The sequence below is a fragment of the Agelaius tricolor genome, unplaced genomic scaffold, assembly GCF_023055355.1.
Source record: "Agelaius tricolor isolate 1412-34295 unplaced genomic scaffold, bAgeTri1.0.p SCAF_1, whole genome shotgun sequence".
NCBI classification, from domain to species: Eukaryota; Metazoa; Chordata; class Aves; order Passeriformes; family Icteridae; genus Agelaius; species Agelaius tricolor.
In genome coordinates, this window is record NW_027269261.1 from 45,974,310 (window position 1) to 45,999,940 (window position 25,631).

Genomic DNA, 25,631 nt, shown 5'->3' on the forward strand with positions numbered 1-25,631 from the left:
ATTCTGTAAACTGCAGAGTATTCTGACACTAGTTGCTCTGGGTAGTGAACCTCCTGACACGCTACAAGAACTCTGAATGTACTAATATTTGCAATACTCATTTGTTCTGAGTTTTCTTCTAGGAACTAGGCCACTTGTAGTCCATCCCCTTGTGTATTGGTAACATAACTTCCATGTTGCCTCCAAAACTGATTTTATAATAAAGACTTTTTTCTGGTTTTGAGGGAGTCAGTTATAAAAGATGCTAATTAGCCTGTCCTTTTGTTATCTTGAGAGGCACAGTAGGTTTAGCTTTTAGTATGTAAATGTAATTTTCTGATTTTTTTCTTTTTGTGGGATGCTTGCTTGCCAGATTTTAAGCTTTATGGGCTGAGGATATTCACTGTTGTAATTTGCAGTCATAGACCTTCAATAGGGAGAAATACTGGCTTATATTAAACCTTTAAACTAAGAATACTTGGATACATATATTCACATAAAATAATTTTTTTCTAAGATACAGTGTTTATGAGGAAGACCATAACCACGTTCTGTTAATCACATCAAAATGTTCACCTTCAACATTAAAGTTGTCAGCTATGTCTCCTGCATGTGTTTTCTTGAATGTATTGCAATAAAGATTTGATGCTACCAGCTATTATGTATAAAATTCCTGTTTTTCACTTTTAGTCCTGGAACTAAAAGTGTTATGAAAACAGAACAAAGCCATTAAACATATAAACAGCAACAGTGAATTGATTGTACAAATTAGATCAGGAATTGATTCATTTCCCAAGCTTCACTGAAGCAAAACAAGGAAAATTACTATCTGTTCAAGTAGAAATATGTCTGAGAGTAGACCGTGTTAGAAGTGAGATATCACACAGCTGCAATGCAAATGCTTCAATTTTCTCTTCAATCCATAAATTAAGATTAGATTAGTCTTTCACTTTGAAATATATTCTAGATGGGATTAACTAGCCTTACTATAATTTTTACAGGCAGTAAAACACAGGTAAAAAAATAGAATACAGCAGTTAATAATCTAATGTTGAGGAATATATTCAGTGCAGGAGGCTCTGTTTGCAGCATGCAGTTGAGCTGCTGCTTGTGCTCTGGGTGAGGTGAGAAGCCTTGAACTGCTGACTCTTAGCACAGCAAAGTAACCTGTAGCCCAGGCAGCTGACACTCATAGACACAGAAGGAGCCAAGGATTTGCTCCCCAGATTTCTGCATGCTTAGACTGTAAGGGTATAAAAGCTTAGGAGCCCACAGACTCACAGACTGTTCTGAGTTGAAAGGTGCCAAACAGGATCACTGTGTCCAAATCTTACATAAATGATCTGTACAGGGATTGAACCCACAGACTTGGTATTAGCACCCTGCTCTAACCAGTTGAGATAATCTCAGGTTCTGGTGTTGGGGATCTGTTCTTGGTAGCACTCTGCTGGAGTTAGCTTGTTAGTCATTGTACCATAATGAAATTATTTTAAGGATTGGGGCATCTGAGATTCTGCTATGAAAAACTTGGGGTTGAGCTGGCAAGGAAACTTGGTCCAACTGTGTAAGTGTGGGGTGTGTAGCTCTAAAGGGGCTGTGGTGCAAGAGTGGCTGCCAGAGCAGCTCCTGAATGGTTGGACAGGGAAGTATCTCTAACAGAATTATCCTCTAAGTAAAGGTTTTTGGAACCAGATGAAACCAGGTTTTAATGATTTTTTCCAAGTGTGTTTTATTCTAGTATCCTATAGTATGACATTAGAGGAGTCCTGAATATACATGCTTCTTTTCATCTGTTAGTCATTAAGAAAATTTTCACTCTCTTTACTATGAACTCTGCATATCATACTGTATAATTATATTAGATTCAAATGCTTACTGCTTTACTGCCTTGAGTAACTCCAATGAAATTGGAACAAGTCGGATTGTCTTTAATATAGATAATCTAAAAGTGAATCAGTCTGAACAGACACCGTACACTCACATGCAATTTTTTTTTTCTGAAACAGAGGGAACAAAGCATATTTGGTAATTAGCATTCAGATGCTATGGTAATTCAAGAAGGTGCTTGGGCAGCTGGACCTAATTTATAGCATACATTTATTATTGAATGTTTACATCTTCAAAGGATTTTTAATTCTGTTATTGAAAATATTAAGACTACAAAATGAATCCTATGTACTATTTTAAGACAAAAGGTTATGACTCTACCTACAGAAAATTCCAAGGATATGGTTGCCACACTTATGGGTTGTCATTTAATACTGAATTACTATTTATATTGATAAAATATGTTTCAGTGCTAGAATGAGTGGTGGCAAATGTCCAGTTACCATGTTTTGAATGACAATTTTGAATGGTGATTTTTGTGAATTCCCAGATCACTGTCATGCACAAAATTGTTAATCTTGTTCTAGATTACCCCTCTAGGTTAAACATCCTTTTGTAACACTTTTCTCACCTCCCTAGGTTTACCAAGATCAGTGACCCCTGACCTCATCTAGTTTGTAGGCTGGGTGGACTGTGCTACTGCTATGTTGCTACAGAGCATCTGCTCTTTTAGCTGGCTCTCATGACTTTTAGGTTTTTACCCTTTTTAACAATATTGTTACTGACAGTATTCATAGAATCATAGAATGGTGGAGTAATGGAAGTGCACATCTATTGCAACACAGATTATACCGCTGCCAAAATGAAGTTTAGTATGTTATTTTATTTATCATTAAGGCTTCTTGTGCTTAAACCTTCAGGGCTATGGAATCACTTTGGGAGCTCACCCCTAGCTCATTACCCACATGTGCTTTGTCTTTGTATATGCCTTATTTTGTCTACAAATATATTAATCAACACACTTTGTTTGAAACCTGTTAACGGGATGAATCAAATGATCACTTATCTGTTGTCTTTCACCTTTTCTACATTTCAGTCCTTGATTAATCCCTACTGTTTATTAGTGATGACAGCCTATGTCTCTCAGACCTCCGGAAAAACCAATAAATAGTATGGGGATAAATGGTGATGGTAGTGTAGGTTATCTGTAGCAGCTGATGTTCTCTTCCTCACAAGGATCAAAGAAGAGACAGAGCACTCTCACTGAGAACCATCAGACAAAACCACTATTTTTCCCACATGAAGGGGAGTTTGCAGCGCTACAATTTCCTTGAATGGAGAGAGGGCATGGCAAAGAGCACAAGACTCATACTATGGATTTTGTTTGCAAGGATTAAACTGAGTGTTTGGAGATGTGGCTTGAATAAAGGGCTGAAGACAGAATGAGGAGAGCTGTACATTGCTAATAGGCGTTGCATAGCTCTAGATTGAAGGCTGCTTCTCAGCTTTCCTTCAGCTCCTTTGTTTTCTCTCATTGTGGCCTCAAATGTAGCAACAGATAACGATGAACTACATGTACAATGTTTCCCTTCCCCAAAGGCAGAAGATCCCAAAGCAGGTGTTGATTTGGTCCAGTACACACGGGAGTTTGTTTTATTTCCCCATTGCAGAGAAACGTTTTAAGGCTAATGATTCTTCATAGCAGTGACTGCTGCTTTATTGGGTTTGTTTGTCATACACGATGATTTTTGGAACTATTTCATGTTCATGAGCAACAGATTGCTAACTGTTATGTATAGTTATGACATTATATGCAGATTGATGAAATAATTCTTTTTTTTCCCCCCCCAGGAATTCTAGAGGTTTTACACTGTGTGTTGGTAGAAAGCCCAGAAGCTCTCAACATTATTAAGGAAGGACATATTAAATCAATCATCTGTCTTTTGGACAAGCATGGAAGAAACCATAAGGTAGGTAAAGACTAAACAAGTATATTTAGATGAACAAAGCGAACTAATTTTTCTGTGTGGAAGTTAATTTCAAATACTTTAATGCTGTTTTGATAATGAGAAATAAAACTTATCCAAAAATGCATAGAAGCAGTTTGAAGAAGCAAAGAGAAATCTTACCTTCTTTTTGGCAAAAAAACACTGATACATAACAATTTGTGAGGGAAGTGGGAAGATTGTTTTAATGTTAGGGGAATTTCAGAATTGTTCTACAATAAAACCACTGTGTTGGATAAATTACATGTCATTAACAAGGTATAGAGTATTACATTGCCTGAAGTAATTAACCATGACAATGAAAAAGTATTTAAGATTAAAAAAATCTCTTTTTTTCAGGTTTTGGATGTTTTGTGTTCCCTGTGTGTTTGTCATGGAGTAGCTGTGCGGTCTAATCAACATCTAATCTGTGATAATCTTCTGCCAGGAAGAGATCTGCTCTTACAGACACGCCTTGTCAACCATGTGAGCAGGTACAAAGAAAAAGAAAAAAAATCTCTATCTATGAACGAAGAAAAAAACCCCAACTTGAGCTTAAAAGAAATAGTCACTACAGAAAATCTCTTTTACTTCCAAAACTTTTGTTGTGATTTGTTATTCTTTTTAAAATCCTCTTTAAAGGATTTTAAATTCCCTTTGCTGTAGTGAATAAATTTGAAATGTGGCTCAGTGAGAGCTGTCACAAACTATAGCTGCCCTAAACTACTTTAAGCCTGCAAAGCTGTAGTCTTTTCTAAAGATTATGGTCTAGATCTAGTTGTGCATTCAAAGTATTGTCAACTAATGTCCTGTGATTGCCTTTATATTTATGATCTTGAGGTCAAAATTATGATCTTTGGTCAAAGTTAAGAATTTAGTGCTAAATACCGTCGTCACTGCGCAGAATATTTAGAGAGCGCCTTCACCCTTCCTTTCACTTTTGAAGCTACCTTCAAGCAGACATTAATAACAAGATGAAGCTAGTAACATCTTAAATTGGTAAAGTATCATTTACAAGTATTTTTAAGTAAATAATAAATACTCTTTTTCGAGAGTTTTAATTGATGCTGAGGCCAAAGAATGTGGCCTTGTGAGAAGATCTGTGGGATCTTCTATCTCAAACTTGTTTATTTTTAAAAGTCTCAATCATTGATTGAGAATGAAAATGGAAATACAGAAATAGTACTTATAATTCAGAGTGTGTAAGATTTACTAGAGGCTGAAAACCATAAAAAACCTACACTCTATATTATAAGGAGGCTACTTAAAGCTAAAGGATCTGGGGAACTGATTGTCTCTCTTTACTTGGCATTGGTGGGGCCACACCTGGAATACTGGGTTCAGTTTTGAGCCCCTCCCTACAAAGAGGACTGGGAGGTGCTGGAGTGTGTCCGGTGCCCAGCAGTGGAGCTGGGGAAGGATCTGGAGCACAGATCTGGATCTGAGGAGCCTGGTTTTATTACTCTGGAAAAGAGTAGGCTCAGGACAGAGCTGATCACTTACTACAACTCCCTGAAAGGATGCTGTGGCCAGCTGGTGGTCAGCCTCTTCTCCCAAGCAACTAGTGACAGGACCAGAGGACATAGCTCCAAGCTGCACCAGGAGAGGATTGGACATCAGGGAGAAGTTTTTCATGGAAGGGGTGGTTAAGCATTGGAACAGGCTGCCCAGGAAAGTGGTGGAGTCATCATGCCTGATAGTGATCCAGAAATCACGCGACTTAGAGGCACTTAGTGCTGTGGTTTAGTTGTCATGAATATACTTGATCAAAAGTTGGACTTGATGATCATGGAGGTCTTTTGCAGCCTTGGTGATTCTGCAATTAGTGATTGAGCTTCTGGGATGACTTTGGATCTTTTACAAGGAACACAGACTTGTCTTTCCCAAAAAAGGTGATAGAAAAGCATATTAGTTGTTCCATATTTTTGCTTTGCATCAGAAAGGTGTGAATGAGAAGATTATTATTCTTGCAATTATAAAAAAAAAATATTTTCTTCAAAGGTCAATAAGAACAAGGAATCATTGAAGAAATTTAGTGTTAGACAAAGACATGTATACCTTCATCCGAAAATATTTGCAAAAGAACTTTCCAGGGTATTACTGGAACTTTCTAAGATATTGCTTTTTAACATACTTTTTCATGGAAAATTCTATTCACAAGCCTCTTTTGAGCAAGAGGAATTTGGCTGATAAGGTTGATTAAGTTGTGAAGTCTGGGCAAAAGCATAATAAGGTGCTACTCTGTTTAGGCTGAAAAGAGTAATAATTTACAAATAATATTAATTTTCTGTAAGATAGATTTCTCAAACACATTTTGGTTTTAAGTACATTAAATTTTTATCTTGGAACAATGTGAATAGTATCTATACTTAAACATTTGGCAAAAGACAACCCATGTGCTTCTAGAAGGACAGTGTATTGGTCTTACCTGATAAAACTTATTATTTTATAAGCAACCAGATCAGTAGAGTCTGCTTTTACACTGACTTGTATTTAGCTACCCATACCAGCCTTTCTTCCTCCCCCTGCATTCCCTCTACCAGAAAGCACACTGAGACTAGCTTAGAGCTATAATTTTTTTGATTAATCAGCATGAATGGAGAAAGAAAATATTGATACAAGTAATAACCCAATCTAGTGGAGGAATGTGAAGACTACATACACTCAGTCTAGAAATTTAAAAGATTTTTTACAATATGGTTAACCAGCCATTGAAGAAATTGATTAGTATTGATTTTGGATGCTTCTGTGCTCTATGATTTTAATCAAGATTGAATGTCTTAGTACAAAGCTGACACAGAAATGACTGCCTGAAGAGAGATTTTTTTGGTATGTGAGTCTATCTTTAATATTATCCCCAAAATCAGATTAGAAAAGCATAGGTTTCTTTCATTTTTTTTCCTCCCTCATGACCTTATGATATGACTCTACATATTGCTCTTCAGCTAGATATTGAATAAGTACAGTAGTAGCTTGCCTTTTTAAAGTAGTCTTGTGAAGTACTGTTAAACCAGCAGCAGTAAGAGCATAAAATTGATATTAAGGATTTCTACAACCACTGCAAATTACTGAGTTATACAGGACTTGGAACAAAGAAGGAAGGCGTACAAGAGAATTTTCAAATAGAATGACTCTTCACTTTTGTATCTTTTAAAATGTTACTCTCTTGAATGGATAAGTGTTACAGAATGCAGTTTGCTATGTAAAATTAAACCTGCAATGTGTACTTACTACACTTACGTTGGTAACTGGTGAATAGCTGTGGGGTTTTTTTTTCAGGATTTAACATCTACTAATTGTTCAAACACATAAACAAATTACTATTGGCATCTGAGTGAGAATACTGTTTCAGTTACTGAAGCACACATTTTTTAAACTTAAAATGTATAGACCATTTTTTACCAGAAAAAATGAATGAATAAATAACTAAATATACTGCCTTCTGGGAACTAATGTCCAAGATGTTGCCTAGAGGGTGCCTCAGCTTGATCAGAGCACAGATTGCTATCCATTGTTACTCTTCTCAAGGGGGCATAAATGGCACAGCAAGCTGAAACCTGGTAGAATCAAGAAGGACTATACAGATTTGGGAGTGCAAATGAAAAGTATTGGAGCTAAAGCTACCTCTTTTTTTCCATTTTTCCAGTTAGAGGAGCAGGTGCAGCCAGGAGTCACATGGAAAAGCCAAAGGGTAATGGGTACAAGTATCTCCTGAGGAAATTCTGATTGGAGAAAAGAGTAACATTTTTCAGAATGAGAAGAATCATTCATTGGAATAATCTTGCTGGGGAAATGGTGGATTACCCAACATTGGGCACGTATAAAATTCAGCAGGACAGTATGCTGGGCCATCTTGTCCTGACTGTGCTTTCATCAAGAGAGGTTGCACCAGATGCTCCTTGCAGTCTTTTCCAACCTGTGTTTCCATGAAGTAAAATTGCTTCCGTTGTTTTAATTACACAAAACTAGCTTGAAATTTCAGTCAATGAAAAGTACACAGCAGTTCATCTTGTCCATGAGATAAGATTTTAATAACTACTTTTATTCTTTCTGTTTAAGCATGCGACCCAACATCTTCTTGGGGATTAGTGAAGGCTCAGCCCAGTACAGAAAATGGTACTATGAACTTATGGTGGACCATCTAGAGCCCTTTGTGACTGCAGAATCAACTCACCTGCGAGTGGGCTGGGCTTCAACAGAAGGCTACTCACCCTACCCAGGGGGAGGAGCGGAATGGGGAGGAAATGGTGTTGGTGATGACCTATATTCCTATGGCTTTGATGGTCTACATCTGTGGTCAGGTATTCTCTTGGGTATTTTGTGGTTGTTGATTACTTTTGTTTAAACATTATAATTGTGTTTGCAATCCCAGTGAATTTGGTTTTAACAGCAGCAAAGTGAATCATTTATTTCAGCTGACACTTGAAATATACAGAAACAGTACCCTATATCAGAATATGATTTAAACTGACAATGTCCATTGAAAAAAATTGGTTTGTATGAAGTAATGCAGGTAGACTAATAATTTAGATTTCAGCCTGGGATTTTGGGGGGGTGGGTGGATAGGGGGACTGTGTGTTCATGGTAACTATGAAAATCTTATTTAAATCTTCAAAGCTGCAAAAATTGAAGTACAACAAACTGTCATCTGGATTTGTAATTCCTCTGTGGTAGTGTAAGAACAGTCTGAGAGATTTAAGTAACAGGACTCTTCATTTTAGATTTTTTTTTTTTTTCAAGCCAGATTTTTATTATGAGTCTTTCAAAGTTCAGAGATACTTTAGAGGTGAAGAAGATTTTAAAATATGTTTTTTGCCATACATTTAAAATAAGGTATTTTTTATGTAGTGATGTTTTATTTGCATACATTAGGACTGATTACTGCAAAACTTGCAGAATCACATTCCTAGCTTGCATATGATATATTTGCTCAGGTATTCATCTTTAAAATGTTCTTGGCTTACTTTGGATCTAATTGTTAATAGTAATTTATGCATGAAGATTCTAGTGTTAGAGAAAGCCGAACTGAGTATCTAAAGCATTTTTATTTACTCTTGATTCCACAAATACCTTATTCTCTCTTCAGACAAGGTTAGCTTAGCAAAATCAGAATAATGATAGCTTGTTCTCTTTTTTTCTTAATCTTTTTCCCAAGTTTTGACTTTTGTGAAAAGATTCCCAGATATAATTGAGTATAGGTAGTCCTACAGTTGGACAGTCCTGAACTTTCTGAAAGGAGATTTTACTGCGATTTCACCTTGCTGAGAAGATTTTTTTTTTCTTTTGATTTTTGAGAGATTATTGGGTAGTGGTGAACTAGAGAACAGCCTGGAAACTGTGAAAGGCTTTTTGGATTGGCAGTTCTTTCCACTATAAAGTTATGAGCAGGTTTTCTTAAGCACCTTAGCAGACAAGAGAGATAATTTAGAGAGTCAGCTCCCTCATCCAAAGTTTTTGCAGTTTTGAGGCATTGAAGCTTGATACTTGGAAATTAATGTAGTTTTACATTTCAAAAGAACTTTGCAATCAAAATAGCAATGGATTTTATTAATAAATAATAGCATATCAACTGGAGTGGCATCTTAGGCAAGAAGCTGCTACTAAGCCTCGCGTGTGTAGTGAGAATTACTTAGGAACAATGATGCATAATTAATGGTCTCATTACAAGTGTCGTGACTGAGTTTGACAGAAAAAGTATTATTACAGAAGAACCTGAAAATAATGAGCTAACCAAGATAGCTTTTGTACTTAAGGTCACTTTTAGGGAGGAAACAAAGGCTAACTGAAAATCAAAATTATTTTTCTACCCACTGCAAACTTTTCAGTGAGAAATGTAACAACACAAAAAATTATTGTTTGTGGTTCTCAAGTCCTCCCGAAAAAAAATAGGTCAGACCACAAATGTATCTGCAATTTTTTTCATCTGTTATGGATGTGGCTGGTAGGTTTGAAAGGATTTGTGTCTCCTTTCTTTGCTGATAATATTGTGTAACACCTACGTACCTCTCAAACATGGAAGAACTTTAAGTTGTTGCATATTGAAAATAATGGCCTTTTTTTGCTTCCACAATTCAGGCTGCGTCTTGATAATCTCTGCAATGGCATTTTAAGAATAACCTTCTTACCATGAAACATTTACTGTATTAATGAATAGCAACAATAATTTCTGCCCCCAAATTTCTGTTCTGGACCAAGCCTGTACGAGAATCACAAACAATTTACGTTTGGTTCTTCAGTCCTGAAATAACCTATTATGGAGAAGTGGAACTCACAGATCCTTAAAGCCTAGGGCCAGAAAAGACATTTAGATAATTTGCTATACTGTATATTCATCAATGACAAATACGTATTTCTGTTAGCAGTCAGCATGCATTGATTTCCATAGCCTATATTTGCCACAATTTTAGTGTCAAAAAGGCATCTGGTCTCAAGTAGTATTCTTTAAGTGAATGAAATATCCACTCTTCATTGGTAGCTTTTTTTGTGTTTTGTTATCCCTACTATTGATTGTTTCTTTCTGTGATTTATTTTATAGTAACTCTCAGCTGTGATATTTTCATCTGGCAGTATCACAAAGTCATTTTTCATATATAGAGTTTTGAAAGTGTTGGTATTATTTTTTCTTTTTCCTCAGGGGTTAGGGAGATATGTGCATGAAAATTAGCTTGTAGAAAAATTACTAAGATTTCATTATTTCTGCTTCTGATAAAACCACATGCCTTCAGCTTCTTCCTAGAAATGTAGTGCTAGTTAAGTCTTTCATGTTTACAAAAGTTGAATGCCCTAGTTAAAAAGTTAGTGCTCTGTTCTTAGTATGCATCATGGAGTATCTCTTGCAGACAGTGCATAAGTTATTTTTGGAAAACATATGTAGACATGTTTTCAAACAGCTTCCATGTTTTTTCAAAAATTTTGTACTGTAGATGACAGTAAATTTCAGACAAAAAACATTTTCTACTTCTGAATTCTATAGCTTGTTTCTCTTGGGAAGCAGGTGTGCTTGTGTACACTTGATGTAAGATAGAATAATCCTCTAGAATTCATAAAAACTGATAAAAACATACATATATTACTGAACATATGTGCCTTCAAAATGCATCTGTCTTTGTATATTGCTGAAAAATGCTGGTTTGCAGTTTGATGATGAAACTGAATAGCATATATTCTCATAAAAGTTTGGAAGGGTACCATGATATGGCCATTAACAGGGAGTACCTAATTTTCCATAAATAATTCAAAGTGAAATAGTTTTCTTTGTCTAAGTAATGAAGCATTCTCTAGAAAAGTATGCTAGGTTTCATATTAGGTACTAACGGTTGCAATGTGAGGAATAAAATCTAGTTTTCTTGATTTTGACTCTTTATATGGATATCAGTAATTATTCTCACATTAAACGTAATTGAGTTTTATTATTTATTTTATTATTTGTTTTGGTTTGCAAGGATTAAGCTGAGTGTTTGGAGATGTGGCTTGAATAAAGGTCTGAAGACAGAATGATGAGAGCTGTGTTGATATGACTGTATGCTGCTATTCATGATATTGCCAGCTTAAAACCAGGTCTTGGATGTCTTAGGTTAGATATTAGTGTATTAATGTGCTTACGCTCTAAAGTGATGTTTTTCTCTTTTTTGGGCTGCTGTGAAAACCAGTGTGGTTTTCATAAGTTTCACTAAATGTGTCTCTGTTACTTCCATAGGTTGTGTAGCACGATCAGTAAATTCTCCCAACCAACATCTATTAAGAACTGATGATGTTATTAGCTGCTGTTTGGACCTGAGTGCCCCCAGCATCTCTTTCCGAATAAATGGTCAGCCAGTTCAAGGAATGTTTGAAAACTTCAACATAGATGGCCTCTTCTTCCCAGTTGTCAGCTTCTCTGCAGGAATAAAGTTAGCATCCCATGGGGTTGTTTGGTTTTTTTTTTTTGTTGTTGTTTTTTTGGTTTTTTTGGTTTTTTTTTTGTTTGAGATGAATATGCTGAATATTTCCCAGGATGTCTGCTCTCATTTCTCTTTCTGACATGTTTTTTTTTTTTTTTTTTTGGCAAAGTTCCAGATCTTGAATAGTGAGAGCTACAAAGAAGTCCTGAGGACACAGTGCATCTGCTGCTTTTTAGCACACCAGCGTATTCTGGTGGTTTGCAGACATATATTAAAAATATCTTAATAATTTCTTTGCTGATACATTGCTACACATTCACTCCAGGGCAGCATTTTGCATCAGCCTTTGATATTAAAAATATATTTTCCCTAATTCACCTGTTATAAGTTAGTAACTATTATTAAAAGAGGCATTATCTGCACTTACCTTAAGAAATAGTGGTCATACACTTCCTTTTCTGCAGCATGAGTTAAAACTAATTCAATCTGTATTCTGGTTGCTGTATTGGTTTTTTATAAAATTTCAAGTCACACTTGAGGTACCAAACATCTGCTTTCATGTACTGAGCAATTTGAAACTATAATATTAAAAAAGGTTTTGTGCTGTTCCAGTGGGGAGACCAACGTTATTAGGACCTGCAAAGGTGGAGGCTGAAAGTTGATTTCTGTTGGAGGCGGAGCAATGTTCTCTGAGGGATCATTCAAAGGATACTACAGAAGCTAAAAGCTATCACGCAGAGCACACACCCATCCTTTGCTCCAGATGCAGAATACACTCCTTTAGACTTTGATTTTGATAGTACAGGAGAGAAAATGTAGTAAAATCATAGATCTGCATGCTACAAAATGCAAAACTATAAACCTGCATGCTTTATTTCTGTTATCAGAGATATTATTGACAGATATTATTTGTGTGCTGCATACAGTTTTTGAGTGGGTATAGCATTAACAAAAATCATATAAGATACTCAGTAAACAGAAAAGACACAAAATTCTTTTGGTTTAAGGCTAGTCTTTTGGGTGTTTTTTGATTCCTTCTGGATGGCAATGTTCTAGGAAGATTTTTCAGTATTATGCCATGGCTATGTCATATTGGTATTATGTCATTGCTATACCATTATTACCTCATTGATTGCTTTTTGCAGTAATAAAGGGCCATGGCATATTTACCATTTTTCATTAATAAAAGAGTGTTTTCCCCTGAGTCTCTATTAATATGACAAAAGTTTTACGGAAGGAAATTTAGGAGATTTTGTATTGTGTCCTAAAGATTTAGTGTTTTGTGAGAGGAAAAAAAAGAACCACAGGGTTTTAGGTTCATTTCTCAAATGAGTTTGAATGGAGACCTCCTCAATGGGGAGAGAGTTCTGAAGTCCTTGATTGATGACTCTGGGTTTTAATTTCTGCCTTTGGAGACTCAAAAGGCTGCTGCTTACTTTATAGGTGTGCTGAGTAAACTGATTATTCTGTCTCTCAAAGATTATTTGTCTTGTGATTTAAAATGTCTTCGGTGAAGTAAAATTAACTAGAAAAAAGAATCATTTACTTTTTCTGTGTTTTTTCAATCTCCTACATCATAAACCACCAGCAGTTAGAGAAAATTGAACTGTAAACAATGAAAAGAAGCTGCAACATTGGCATTCCCCCCCCCCCCCTTTTTTTTTTCCCTTTTTAAAATAACATTTAATATTCTTTAGGCTTAGAGACTGATTAGGCTTTCCACCAGAAGTGTCTTGGTTATCTAAAGTAATTCTGATGTTTACAGGGTTCGTTTCTTGCTTGGAGGTCGCCATGGAGAGTTCAAGTTCCTTCCTCCACCTGGATATGCTCCATGCTTTGAAGCTGTCCTACCAAAAGAGAAGCTGAAAGTGGAGAACAGCCGAGAGTACAAACAAGATCGTAGCTACACAAGAGACCTATTGGGTCCCACTGTTTCTCTCTCACAAGCAGCTTTCACTCCAGTTCCTGTAGATACTAGCCAGGTATGGCAATGGAAAGATTGCATTCTCCTTTTTAAACACATACATATTACATGCCTATTTTACTTCATTTGTTTGAATTTGCACCTTGTCCCAAACTTGCTTTTTTCCTTGGGATTTATTGAGATCCAGTTTGTATGAAGCTTGTTATGAATGTTGGGATGGCATGTCAAGCAACTTATTTGTAATAGCCTCTTCCTCTCTCTTCTCTATTTAGATTGTTTTGCCTCCTCACCTGGAAAGGATTAGAGAAAAATTAGCAGAGAACATCCATGAACTTTGGGTTATGAATAAGATTGAACTTGGTTGGCAGTATGGACCAGTATGTACCTTCCAACTTAATTTTCTGTTAATTGCATTGTAGGATTTAGTACATTGGTTTCAATGTACTAATGGAACTGCATTTTTCATCATTGCCCCCAAAATTAGTAAGGTTTTAAACACTATCCTACCAAAAGCATGTGGAAACCAATGGGACTTGGGAATTTCTGAACAAACATTCTGGTATTAAAGATATTTGGTGTGACAGTGTTCACAGGGGTCTCAGGTTGAGGGAAGAGACGAGGATTTGACTTCAGGTTTCAGAAGGCTTGATTTATTATTTTATGATATATATTACATTAAAACTATACTAAAAGAATAGAAGAGAAGATTTTCTCAGAAGGCTAGCTAAGAATAGAATACGAAGGAATGGTAACAATGGCCCGTGGCTTGGACTCTCTGTCTGAGCCAGCTGGGCTGTGATTGGCCATTAATTAGAAACAACCAACTTGGGCCAATCAAAGATCCACCTGCTGCATTCCATAGCAGCAGATAACCGTTTTTTACATTTTGTTCCTGAGGCCTTCTCAGCTTCTCTTCATTTTTTCTCAGAAGAAAAAATCCTAAGGAAAGGATTTTTCATAAAAGATGTCTGCGACAATTTGGTGCTGAAATTTTCGGTCTAACTGTCAGCACAGAAAGCACATAATGAATTTTTCACCTCCTATTTGTTCTTGGAGCTAGATGTTCAACTGACTGATGGAATAAGCCAATGAAAACAGCTATTCTTGGTTCTCTTTACATGTGCTGACATGACTCTTTCAAAGTTCCAAATAAGTATTGCCTATAGAAAATTCCATTAAATCTGACTTTTGCTTTCCTTTTCTCCACTTCTTCAGTCTCATGTCTGTATTAGGTGCTGTACATAACTATTTTCTTATCTCTTTCCTACTTTTCGTGGAGTATGAAAAAAAATTTCTTTCAACATTCCATCAGTAAAAAATGATCATGTTATTATGCTCACTATTTATTTCCCAAATGCTGCTTTATGAAGAAATATTGCTGTGAAGAGTATATAGAAACATGCTGTATGTACTAAATATAAGTGTAAAAACATGTATGTATTCTATTTTTGTTACTAAAAAGCTTTTGGGCTTCTGAGGAGTTCACGTTGCAGATTTAAGATAACTGGGCATAGGTGTTTATTTGGTTTAGCATACAGCAGTACTTAAAAATATATGATTACTAGAGAAGATCTCTAGATTTTGTTGTAGTTAATTTCCCCACCAAACCAAATGCAAAACCTCAGTTAAATTAATGTGTGAAAACATTTTAATTGTGGTGTAATCATACCAGCTGTGCAGCAATCTGCAGGAACTCTTAGTGTACCATTACATATTGAGAGTCTAATTGTACAGTTGAACACTATTTAAACCATATATGATAAGTACCAAGTGATAAAGTTAGTTATGTTCAAAATGAAAATAGGTGTTGAACATTTTAAATTACCTTGCTTTAATGCATTGTGGTAGGATGCACTCTCTTTGGGATCCTGATAGAGCATATGCTGATCATTTCTGGAGGTTGATTTCTTAATCATACTGGTTCCTCACAAATGATTTTATCAGTTTCATAGAATACCCAGAGTTGGAAGGGATCCACAACGATCATCAAGTCCAACTCCTGACGCTGCACAGCACATTACCCAGAGTCCCACCCTGTGTCCAAGAGTGTTGTCCAAACACTTCTTTAGGTCTCTCAGGCTTGGCACTGTGACCTCTTCCCTGGGGAGCCTGTCCCAGTGCCCAACCACCCTCTGCATGAAGAACCTTTTTCTAATATCCCACCTAAACCTCCGCTGACACAACTTCAGGCCATTCCTATGGGTCCTGCCACTGACACTACAGAGAAGAGATCAGTGTCTGCCCCCTGCTTCCCCTCCTGAGGAAGCTGTAACTGCAATGAAATCTCCCCTCAGTCTCCTCCAGGGTGAACAGACCAAGTGACCTCAGCTGCTCCTCAAATGCCTTCCCCTCAACATCTTCATTGCCCTCCTTTGGACACTCTCTAACAGTGTCATGACTTTCTGTGGGTTGTGGCACCCAGAACTGACTCTGGCGCTCGAGGTGAGACCACCTCAGTGCAGAGCAGAGGGGACAATCCCCTCCCTTGCCTGGCTGGTGATGCTGTGCCTGATGCCCCCCAGGACAGGGTTGGCCCTGCTGGCTGCCAGGGCACTGATTCATCTCCAACTGATTCATCTGCAGCTTGCCGTCAACCAGGACTCCTAGGTCCCTTTCCCTGGCACTTTCCAGTGTCTCATTCCCTGGTCTGTCCATACATCCAGGGTTGCCCCACCCCAGGTGTAGAATCTGGCACTTTCCTTTGTTGAATTTCATGGGGTTGGTGATTTCCCAGGCCTGTAATTTGTCCAGGCCTCTCTGCAGGGCCTCCCTACCCTCCCAGGTGTCAACAGCTCCTCCCAGTTTTGTATTGGCTGCATTTAAGCCACTGTTGCCAATTCTAGTTATCTGAATTAATGCACTGCAGTTACTAAGTCGTGGGGGAAGGCATGGCACAGAAATTAGCTTGGTTAGATGCACACAAGCCCTCTAATATTAGATTTTGTCTTTTTACTTCAGAGCAAGATGCACTGTATGTAGTAGCTAGTGGTGTTTTTTCACTGTCTAAAAGTTTAAAGGCTAATAGACAGACTTTTAAAATGATCCTCCAGATTATCAAAAATTTCTGCTGTAGCCTTTTATATTCCTCCTACATGTCTGCATCATTAGATCTGTATGTTGTATCACCAAACTGATACCCACTATTGCATGTCCTATTACTACTGCATTCTATGCATGTAACAAAGTAAAATAGCAAGTTAATGTAGAAAAATAATTTAACTCTGAATATGTGTGCTATTGAAATAATCAGATGCATCTGCATATCTTTGTTTCTGTTCAATGTCAATGCACATTTAAAACGAGCCACAGAAATTATGAATTGATGGATGAGTTCTGCCACTAATGTAATTTGTTTGCAAGGCAGTAGAATTTTATTTTGTTCTCATAAAAAAACAGGAAACTACAAGGTAACTGACAAAATATGTTAGCTATATGATAGAATTATTATACATTGTAGTTGTAGGACAGAAATAGTGTCACTAGGGGAAATAAATTAATTTGGATTTCTGAGGAAAATACCTGACATCCAAGACTTAAATTAGCTGTACACAGATCTAAACTCAGAGACTATACTCAATTTTTTAATACACAGATTACCAAAGATTTTAGGAATCTGTAAATAAACATTTTCACTGCTAGTAAAAGACATTTCTCATTTTACCGTCTATTAAATTTTTCAAGTGTTTGACAGTTGAATTGCTTGTGTTGTCTGTCCAAGAACATTAATCCTATCAAATCAAGATAAATACCCCCTGGAGATTGTAAAGATTTTTTAGTCCAAAACATAAATAAATGACTGCTGTTCAATTTGAGAATTATGTGCTTGGATCAAAATGCAAAAACAACGTTACTCAGCAATGTTATAGAGAAATGTGATTTTTTTCATGACATTAAATAAACTAGATTAAGTAGTAGTGTAAATATCAATTTTGAAAAATTATAACAATTAGGCTTTTTCATTTCAACTGTTGGCATTCAGTTTTCCAGCAGAATTATCTGATTGATCAAAAATCAATAATGTTATTTTTCAATGACTTCCACTTTGAACCATTAAAAGTTAGTATAAATGGTGAACTTGTGGTCCTTACAAGATTGACACTAAAATGTTACTGGACAGATGTTAACAATTGCACTGGGGTCTTTTAGTTAATATTTTCAAACTAATGTATTTTATCAAGCCATAGTAGATGTTGTTGGCTAAACTCTAGATATGATGCTAAGTTGATGAGCTATAGAGTGCTTGGTTATCACAGCCTCCGAGGCTGCCTTTCTAGGTTGTGCCTAGTGTTAGATTAAACCTTTGTAAAATAGAGGAGGTTAAAAATGTTTCTAATCATATTTGCATGTTTATAAAATGTAGGATTTTGTAAATTATAGTCTGTATGTCTCTTCTATCACTACACTAAAAGTAAATTCATGTTCCACTCATATGTGACTTCCTAACAGTCATAACATATTCTGCTTCTATGTACTAGAAATAACTCAGAAACAAACATTTTCAGAAGTAAGATATGGGGAAGATTTCTTTTACATTGTTATTTTCATTGGTAAGGATTTCAGTGCTATCTGTATCAACATATTTATACAAACTGGATGTAGAATTTTTGAAACATGGGGTTGAAGATGAGATGCTACTTTATGGCTGTATATTAAAACAATATAGATTGCACTGTAATTGAACTTTGCATATTTCCTGTGAACATCTGTATAATAGCGTGCACAAATTTACATTTATTCCACTTGAGATATGCAAATCTGAAGTTTATTTGCAAATGCAAATTCTGCCTTGTTGAACACTGATCATGCTCTGAGAATACAGAATACTTTCTGTTTTGAGGTGTCATCCAGTTTGAGTACTTCTAACAGGATTAGCTTAAAGTACCTTGTGGATTGGACTGGTTTTAAATTTCTTTTAGTTTTTGAGGCCTGTTAAGCTTATTTTTTTACTTTTTTCTCAGGTTAGAGATGACAACAAAAGACAACACCCATGCTTAGTGGAGTTCTCCAAATTGCCGGAGCAAGAAAGAAATTATAACTTGCAAATGTCACTTGAAACACTGAAGTAAGTTGCTAGAACTTTTGAAATTTATAGTTAGAGTTTTGTAAGAAGATGCAGTTTCCAGAATTATAAATTGAGATGTGAATTAAAATTTGATGTGTAGGAGAGGGTAATAATATGCAAATGAGAGAGTGAGATACATTAATGAATTATGTATTTGGCACTGAAAATGACTTTGATAGTCTTTTTAGAATTATTGTTGTAATGCTGGTTGTGAAATGAAAATTCAGACAGTTTTTATCTAGGATGCAAGAAATAGATCCAAGGTTTGAAAAAAAAATCTTTGCTTCTTTGATTTTATTCAATTTAGTTTAATTATTTCAATTTTCTTTATTGATAAAACACACTTTGACACTCAATAGATATTTAAATTAAGAACTTTGCTTCAGGACCCCTTGCTGCTATTTCTGTGTCAGTGTGCATGTTGCCACAGAATAAACAGCAGCAGGCATTCCCTCCTTTTGTGGATGAGTGGTTAGATGTGTGAATGTCATGGAAGCTCTCCAGTTGGAATGCTAGCAAATTTCAATGGGACATTAAAGGGTGTGTTGAAGTAATCTAGTTTTGTGGTTTATAAGGATACAATTCCTCGCCTCAGCTTTTTCAGTCAAGGAGGTGTGAATTCTTTGCTGTGAATTAATTGAAAAATCTATTGGTGTAAGTAATTTCTCCCATATGTAGGATTGCATGTAGCCAACATGTAGAAATATTTCTCAAACTGATCAACGCTTGATGGTAGATGTGGTTCTCCAGTCAGCCATACTTCTAGTCTATTCTTTATTTTTTTTTCCTGCTAGAATATAGTTGCTTTTTACTATTCAGAGAGATTACAAAGGATGAATGTCTGCATGTGATTTTACTTTTCTGTGAAAAATTGTCCTATATTAAAATCCTTTCCATGTAAACTGATGGTGCAATATACTGTCCTAAGAAAAGGCCTTTATATCCTCATAGTGGAAAGCTATGTAGAATGCTCCTTCTACAACTTCTTGCAAATTTATTTTCAGGCCAGCTTCTCTGCACTATTTACTGATCTACCATTCCCACAGTAAATAAATTACTCAGTGTGAAACTGAGTACTTAGGGTCATATTTATGACCCTAATAGCTTGCCATTATTTAGAGGTAAAGCACTCAGAGAGAAATTGAACTGGAAGCAAGAAAATAAGTTAAAATTTTCTATGGGTAGATATTAGAATTAAAGGGAAGTTTTTGAGCATTTCTCATCAGCAGAGCAATGTGCTAAGGATTCAGAATAGATTATTCCTTTTTAATGTAACTACAAAAGAAGATGTCATTAACTTCCACTATGGTTAGATATTTTCCTAGAACACTCTGTATAATATGGCTCAAACAGCAGAAAAATCATGCCCTCATAATTAAATGCACACTGCTAATGTTCCACTAAGTATTGAACAAATTTAATGACTCCGTAGATGATTATTGGTTCAGGATCCAGTGCTTTTTTAATCTAACCCTGTAAAAAATCCCCAAGTTTTTGTTTTATAAGCATACATGTTATGGATTACTCTTCTTTAATTAATTTTATTGCTTACTCGAGAAAAAGTCTTTCCATTAAATGGATAATATCAAAATATAAAGCATTCAGTCCTTCAGTGGGTTTTAAAATGTGTATGCTTAGTGAACTAAGTCTTCCTTGCCTCCTTGGATTAGTCCTTGTTTTCTGATAAATGAAGTTCTAATTTTGTAGTATTGCGTTGTATTTATCACGTAGACATCTGTTGTGCAGGGATTTAGGACCCTCTTGCTCATTTTGTTTCTACATGCTTGAAAATGTTGAAAAATCAGTGAACTAATCAGTTCTAGGTGATCCATAGATGATGACTTGAATTGTAACCTATTTTGATTATTTCTGTACTAGATGTGTCTAGTCTACTAGCTGTCAATCTTGATGGGGGGGAAAAGGAAAGAAAAAGTTATTTTAAAACTTCTAATCATTTTCTTTACAATTTGCATTAAATTGCATACTTGAAATACTTGCAAAACATGGAGAATAATGCTGACTGTAATCTTGTTTTCCTTTGTGGTTTGTTGTCAGTTTTGCTGCCAGATGAGAGAGTTAGAAACCAAGGAAGATCTAAGTCATATTATCTGATACAACATTTATTTTTCATATACTGGGATCTTTGTTTATTTTAAGTAAGATTGAATACTTTTATGAGCTATAAAAATTACATACTGTAGGAAATGTCAAGATGCAGGAATGAGTTGCCTCTGAAAATGTCATGGGATTAAAATATGCTTGCTCATACTGTTTCTGCACGTGCTCATATATATGTTTTATTGTTTGGTCTTGCATATTTTTCTGGTTGTTCTTGCTTATTTTTTTGGGACTGACTTTCCCATTTTGGTGTGTTTACTCAGTTTTGTGTGACAATTACATCTACCATTGTGATGATGAGAGCTACATTCAGCCACTTTTCATTTTCTTACTTAGGTTTGAAGAGCTTTAATGGTCTTTCAGATTCTGCCAGTACAGTCTGTCATTTTATCCTCCTGTGGCAGTCTTATTTGAATTTGTTTTGTTTGGGTAGAGATAATTCCTGGCTTACATTACAGAAAAATTAGGGTTACCAGAGGTTACCTCCTCTGTACTGCATTTCACTATTAGGTATGTTCTCCTACTTATGCTGGTGATAGCTTTATAGGAATCATGTACTGTTTATGCCAGTTGAAGTCTAGCTGCATGGAGTATTCATAGCAGATAGTGTGTTTTGCAGGAAGGGGCCACTGGATATTTCCTCATTTCTGACTCTACTGTCTAGTTTTAAATCAGGGTTCACAGCCCATAGGAATAGGACTTACTTCATGTAGCTAGCACTAAAAATATGCTGCAAGAATCTCCTTGAAACAGACAATTCATCTGCCAAAAGAAATGTTAGAAGAGTATTTCCCCCCCTGCCCCCCCCGCCCAAAGTCAGTTCAAGAGCAGTAAATATAGTTGAAGTACACTAGAAAATATCATTTTAGCTAGTGGCAAGAACAAATAAAAACCTTGTTTGACACCTTTCTTCCCCTTCAGGAAAATTTGGAATGGAGTCTAAGGTATTTACACCTGTGATTTCATGTGTAATCAGTTTCTTTTGAAAATATGGTTATCACCCTCAGGTTTTGAGAAAATTCTCATCTGACTCCAAAGTTAAGTCTCTGACTTTTGTCTAGGATTTCTATTAATTTTAATGTCAATATTTTATCAATGTACCTAGACTTAAGAAAGACTATAAGCCAACATTGACTATAGATACAGGAACAAATAATTAATAATTTACAGATCAAGTCCTGGAGACAAATGAGATTTTAAAATTTATGCTCCTGAACAGTGTGGCTATAAGGAAAGCAAGAAGTCTGAAGTAATCAGAAACCCAATTAATACTGTTGACCCTGTTTTAAGTTTATATAAATAGTGATTGTTTTGTGAAATGACCTGAATTTTGCAGATTCAGGCCACAATGGGCTGGTTCAGTAGCTCTGTAGTATGAGCTTCATGGTAGGTACAAGACACACTGTCTAGATCAAATAAGATGGCACTTTTGGCCTAATGCTTATCATGCATTCTGCTGTGAATTCTCTCTTCAGAAGTGTGTCCTAAAAAATTCAGATCCAACTGAAATCTCTAAATAATAGCTTCTTCAGAATGAAGACACATTCTAAGGATAAGTGATATTTTATGCCTTTTTTCTTGTTATGACTGTGACATAAGTAACAAAACATATAAATATGTGGGTATGAAGCAGTATGAGTATGTAAGCAGTATGAATAAGTATATAAGGCAGAAATAATATTTCAAGGGCAATCTTCAAACTGATACCTCATAGATTAAAACCTATTATATGATATTACATTTTGCAGTACCTTACTCATATTTTTTGGAACATCTTGTGGCATTTTCTTAACACTATCAGAAAGCTTATTACATATACAAAAAGGCTGGTGTTGATCTTTCCATATTATACTGTAATAATTTCCATTGATCTCATTTGTTTTATATTGCCATTTGTAGGCACTATAGTGTGCCTATAAACAGTAGGAACTCTAAATATCAAAACATTATCAGTAATTAATCTCTGATTTCTGTGCCCTAGAACCCTGCTGGCATTAGGCTGCCATGTTGGAATTGCTGATGAACGTGCTGAAGAAAAAGTGAAAAAAATGAAACTTCCAAAGAAGTAAGTTCAGTGTGTCTTCTTGTTAGGCAGCGTGAATTAAGTGAATTCTATTTTAACAATTCAATATTTACACTTCTACTTTTATTAGTTCTTGGGTATGCATGTACATGCATGAATTCTCAGGAATATTCAGCAATTTTCAGATACCATAATTCACAATTTTTTTTCCAGATATTTGTCACCTAATGTGTAGACAAATTTTAGGGTTTTTTGTGCTATGTTTTAATGTCTGACATTCACAGTTATTTATTTCTTTTATATATGGTGTGTATCACAGAGGCTTTGTAAAGAATTTTTACAGTAAATTTGCCAATGTAGTTTACAGTGCTGCAGATATTTAAAGGTGACCCTTTTGAAAGTTCTCAAATGGCCATGACTTGAGGTGTAGAGAACCAGTACAATCATCTGACTTTTTTCCAAGTGATCTTGGATGTTGGCATCAGCATTGGTAGGACTGGGCTTAGCCTGGTGTGGTATAGTGGCCTCTTCTACCACAGCTCTGAAACCAGCTCTCATGGCCCAGCCAAGTTGCCCTGGCTTTTTAGCACCAGTATACGCACACAGAGTTTGGGAATAAAGAACTTGGGATCTTGGATACAGCTGAGATAATGGAACTTTAGTTTCCTATTCCTATCTGACAGCCTTACTGCCCAGCATACACTTGAGCCCAGGGTATGAAGGAAGATTATATAATATGTAAAAAGTCAGAAAGCTAAATGCCACTGTTTTACTAGGAGAGAACTTCTGCATGGTCTGTTATTCCTGAATTTAAGACAGTAACTTAGTTTCCTTGGTTATGACTCAGAGCAATGGTAAGTGCTAGTTGCTGTGCTCCTGCCACCAGTAGCAACTCATTGCTCTTTGCAGGAATGTGTTCTGTGCAGAAACAGCTGTTCCTCTGATATTGCATATCTCCATTATTCACTGCAATCCTTCACTGACCCATAGCTTTGTGATACATGCAGTCCCTGAGGCCAGTGTAACAACCTCCAGCACGTTTAACTAAAGCACATCTTCTTTCTTCCTTTTGTGAGCCAAAAGCCTGTGCCTCATTCTGGCAAGATCCCTGCAGCCTTCTAGGTAATACTTGAAGAAGAACCTGGACCATCAAGTCTTTGGTATCTACCATAATGCACAGATTTACATACCATTGATATTACAGTTTCAGAATCCCTGATGTGGTGGCTTTGCCAGAATGAATGGGAATAAAAGCAGGGTATTATTTTAAGTTCCCCCCCCTCAAACTGTTCTTCAGTTTCGGTATTCCAAAATAACTGTATATCTCTCAAAGAAGAAAAGATATCTAGGGCCTTCTGTATTTTTGTTCTGAATTTCCTGGGCAGAAATATTTGTACATTTGCAAGATTGTTTAAGTGAATTAAATTTCCTGCTTTTGAAAAACTGCAGCTAAATTTCAAGTCTGAAGAAATTATACTTTCTAATATAAGAAATCCAATAATGTTGAGACTTTTTAATGTCTTTAACCATCATAACTGTAGAAACCTGAAGTCATACCATACATACAAAGTTAGAATTTTGATACCTCACATATAATGGATTGAAAAAACTAGCAAAAAGGAAAGGAAAACATTGTGGCTGTATTCTTAAAAGCTTGTGCAGGGGAGTGTGACTGGAAAGAGCACAGTAATTGCCGACCTGACAAGTGTGCTAATTCCATATGTTTCACTGTTTCCATTACTGTCTTGTTTTACTCATCTCACTGAAGTGACTTCACAGAAATCTGATGAGAGGTAACTGAGGGCAGTGAACTCCTGTGGGGGCTTGCTGTAATAGAAACCTGCAGATTGGAAACTATGTAGAGGGCTGATTTTGGAATGATGTTCTTGAATTGTTGTTTTCTAGCTTAAACTTTTTCTTTTTATTGTGGTAATTTTGAAGGAAGATTCAACATCTTATTTATCCCTCTTAAATACCTGGTTGTTTTAAATTATTATTTTCATCAAATAATTTGTTTAACTGTGTTTTAAGATGGTTGTTACAGAAAAGAATTAATTAAGATTGATAAAGTATTTGAATACTTTAGGATATAAATGGGGATAAATACTGTTTAATTTTATGGGTTCTTCTTTGTCAGTACAAATAAAGAAAATTACAGAATTGTTTAGAAAATAATTGAGCAATTATTTAAACTAACAATTCTTTATACACCCCAGGGTGTAAAATTTCAATGAGAGAATGCTGTTGCTTGTTTTCTAGAGACTCCTTTTGTTTCAACCAAAGTAGTGCTTTGTATGCTGAAGGAGAAATAGAATCATAGAATCACAGAAGTTGGAAAAGACCTTTAATGCTTTATGTCCTCTATTGAAGGTTTGCTCATAAGTAAAGTAGGAGATTTCTATAATTAATGGGAAGGGAATAACTTTATAAAAGTAGCATTCCTAGGAGTGTTAAAAAAAGTGAGGAAGCTGTCTTTCTTTTCTGAAGTCATGCTTCCTATGATTTGAAGGAGAGTTAAGGTATGAATTATTATGAAAACATTTTAAGGTGGATTTCAAAACTGGTCTTGAGTAAGCCATTTGACCTGCTCTGTCTCTTAGCATCCCTTTATGCATCAGGAAGAATATATTTTCTTGTTTCAGTAGGAAGTAGATAGAATTTAATAAGTATTGTCATCTGCTCAGAGGAAGAAATAATATTGTTGATATAAGCATTTAGATAAACAGCATCTTAATCTACTACTTTGAATATGTGGCATTACTAAAATAGTTTAAGAACAATTTTAGTTTAGACCATTTTGCGTAGCTTTCATTACCAGTTACTTCATCCCATC

At 35.8% G+C, this 25,631-nt stretch overlaps 1 protein-coding gene across 6 annotated transcripts in view; it reads left to right on the plus strand.

Moving 5' to 3' along the window:
* RYR2 (ryanodine receptor 2) overlaps positions 1–25,631 on the plus strand; it is a 385,403-nt gene that overhangs the window by 203,466 nt on the left and 156,306 nt on the right. For all 6 annotated transcript variants that reach the window (XM_071432561.1, XM_071432585.1, XM_071432571.1 and 3 more), the window contains 8 exons: positions 3,658–3,776; positions 4,152–4,285; positions 7,851–8,092; positions 11,488–11,680; positions 13,437–13,653; positions 13,868–13,972; positions 18,554–18,657; positions 22,757–22,840. In XM_071432561.1, the coding sequence (XP_071288662.1) occupies positions 3,658–3,776; positions 4,152–4,285; positions 7,851–8,092; positions 11,488–11,680; positions 13,437–13,653; positions 13,868–13,972; positions 18,554–18,657; positions 22,757–22,840 (1,198 nt within the window). The remainder of the gene's footprint in view (positions 1–3,657; positions 3,777–4,151; positions 4,286–7,850; positions 8,093–11,487; positions 11,681–13,436; positions 13,654–13,867; positions 13,973–18,553; positions 18,658–22,756; positions 22,841–25,631) is intronic.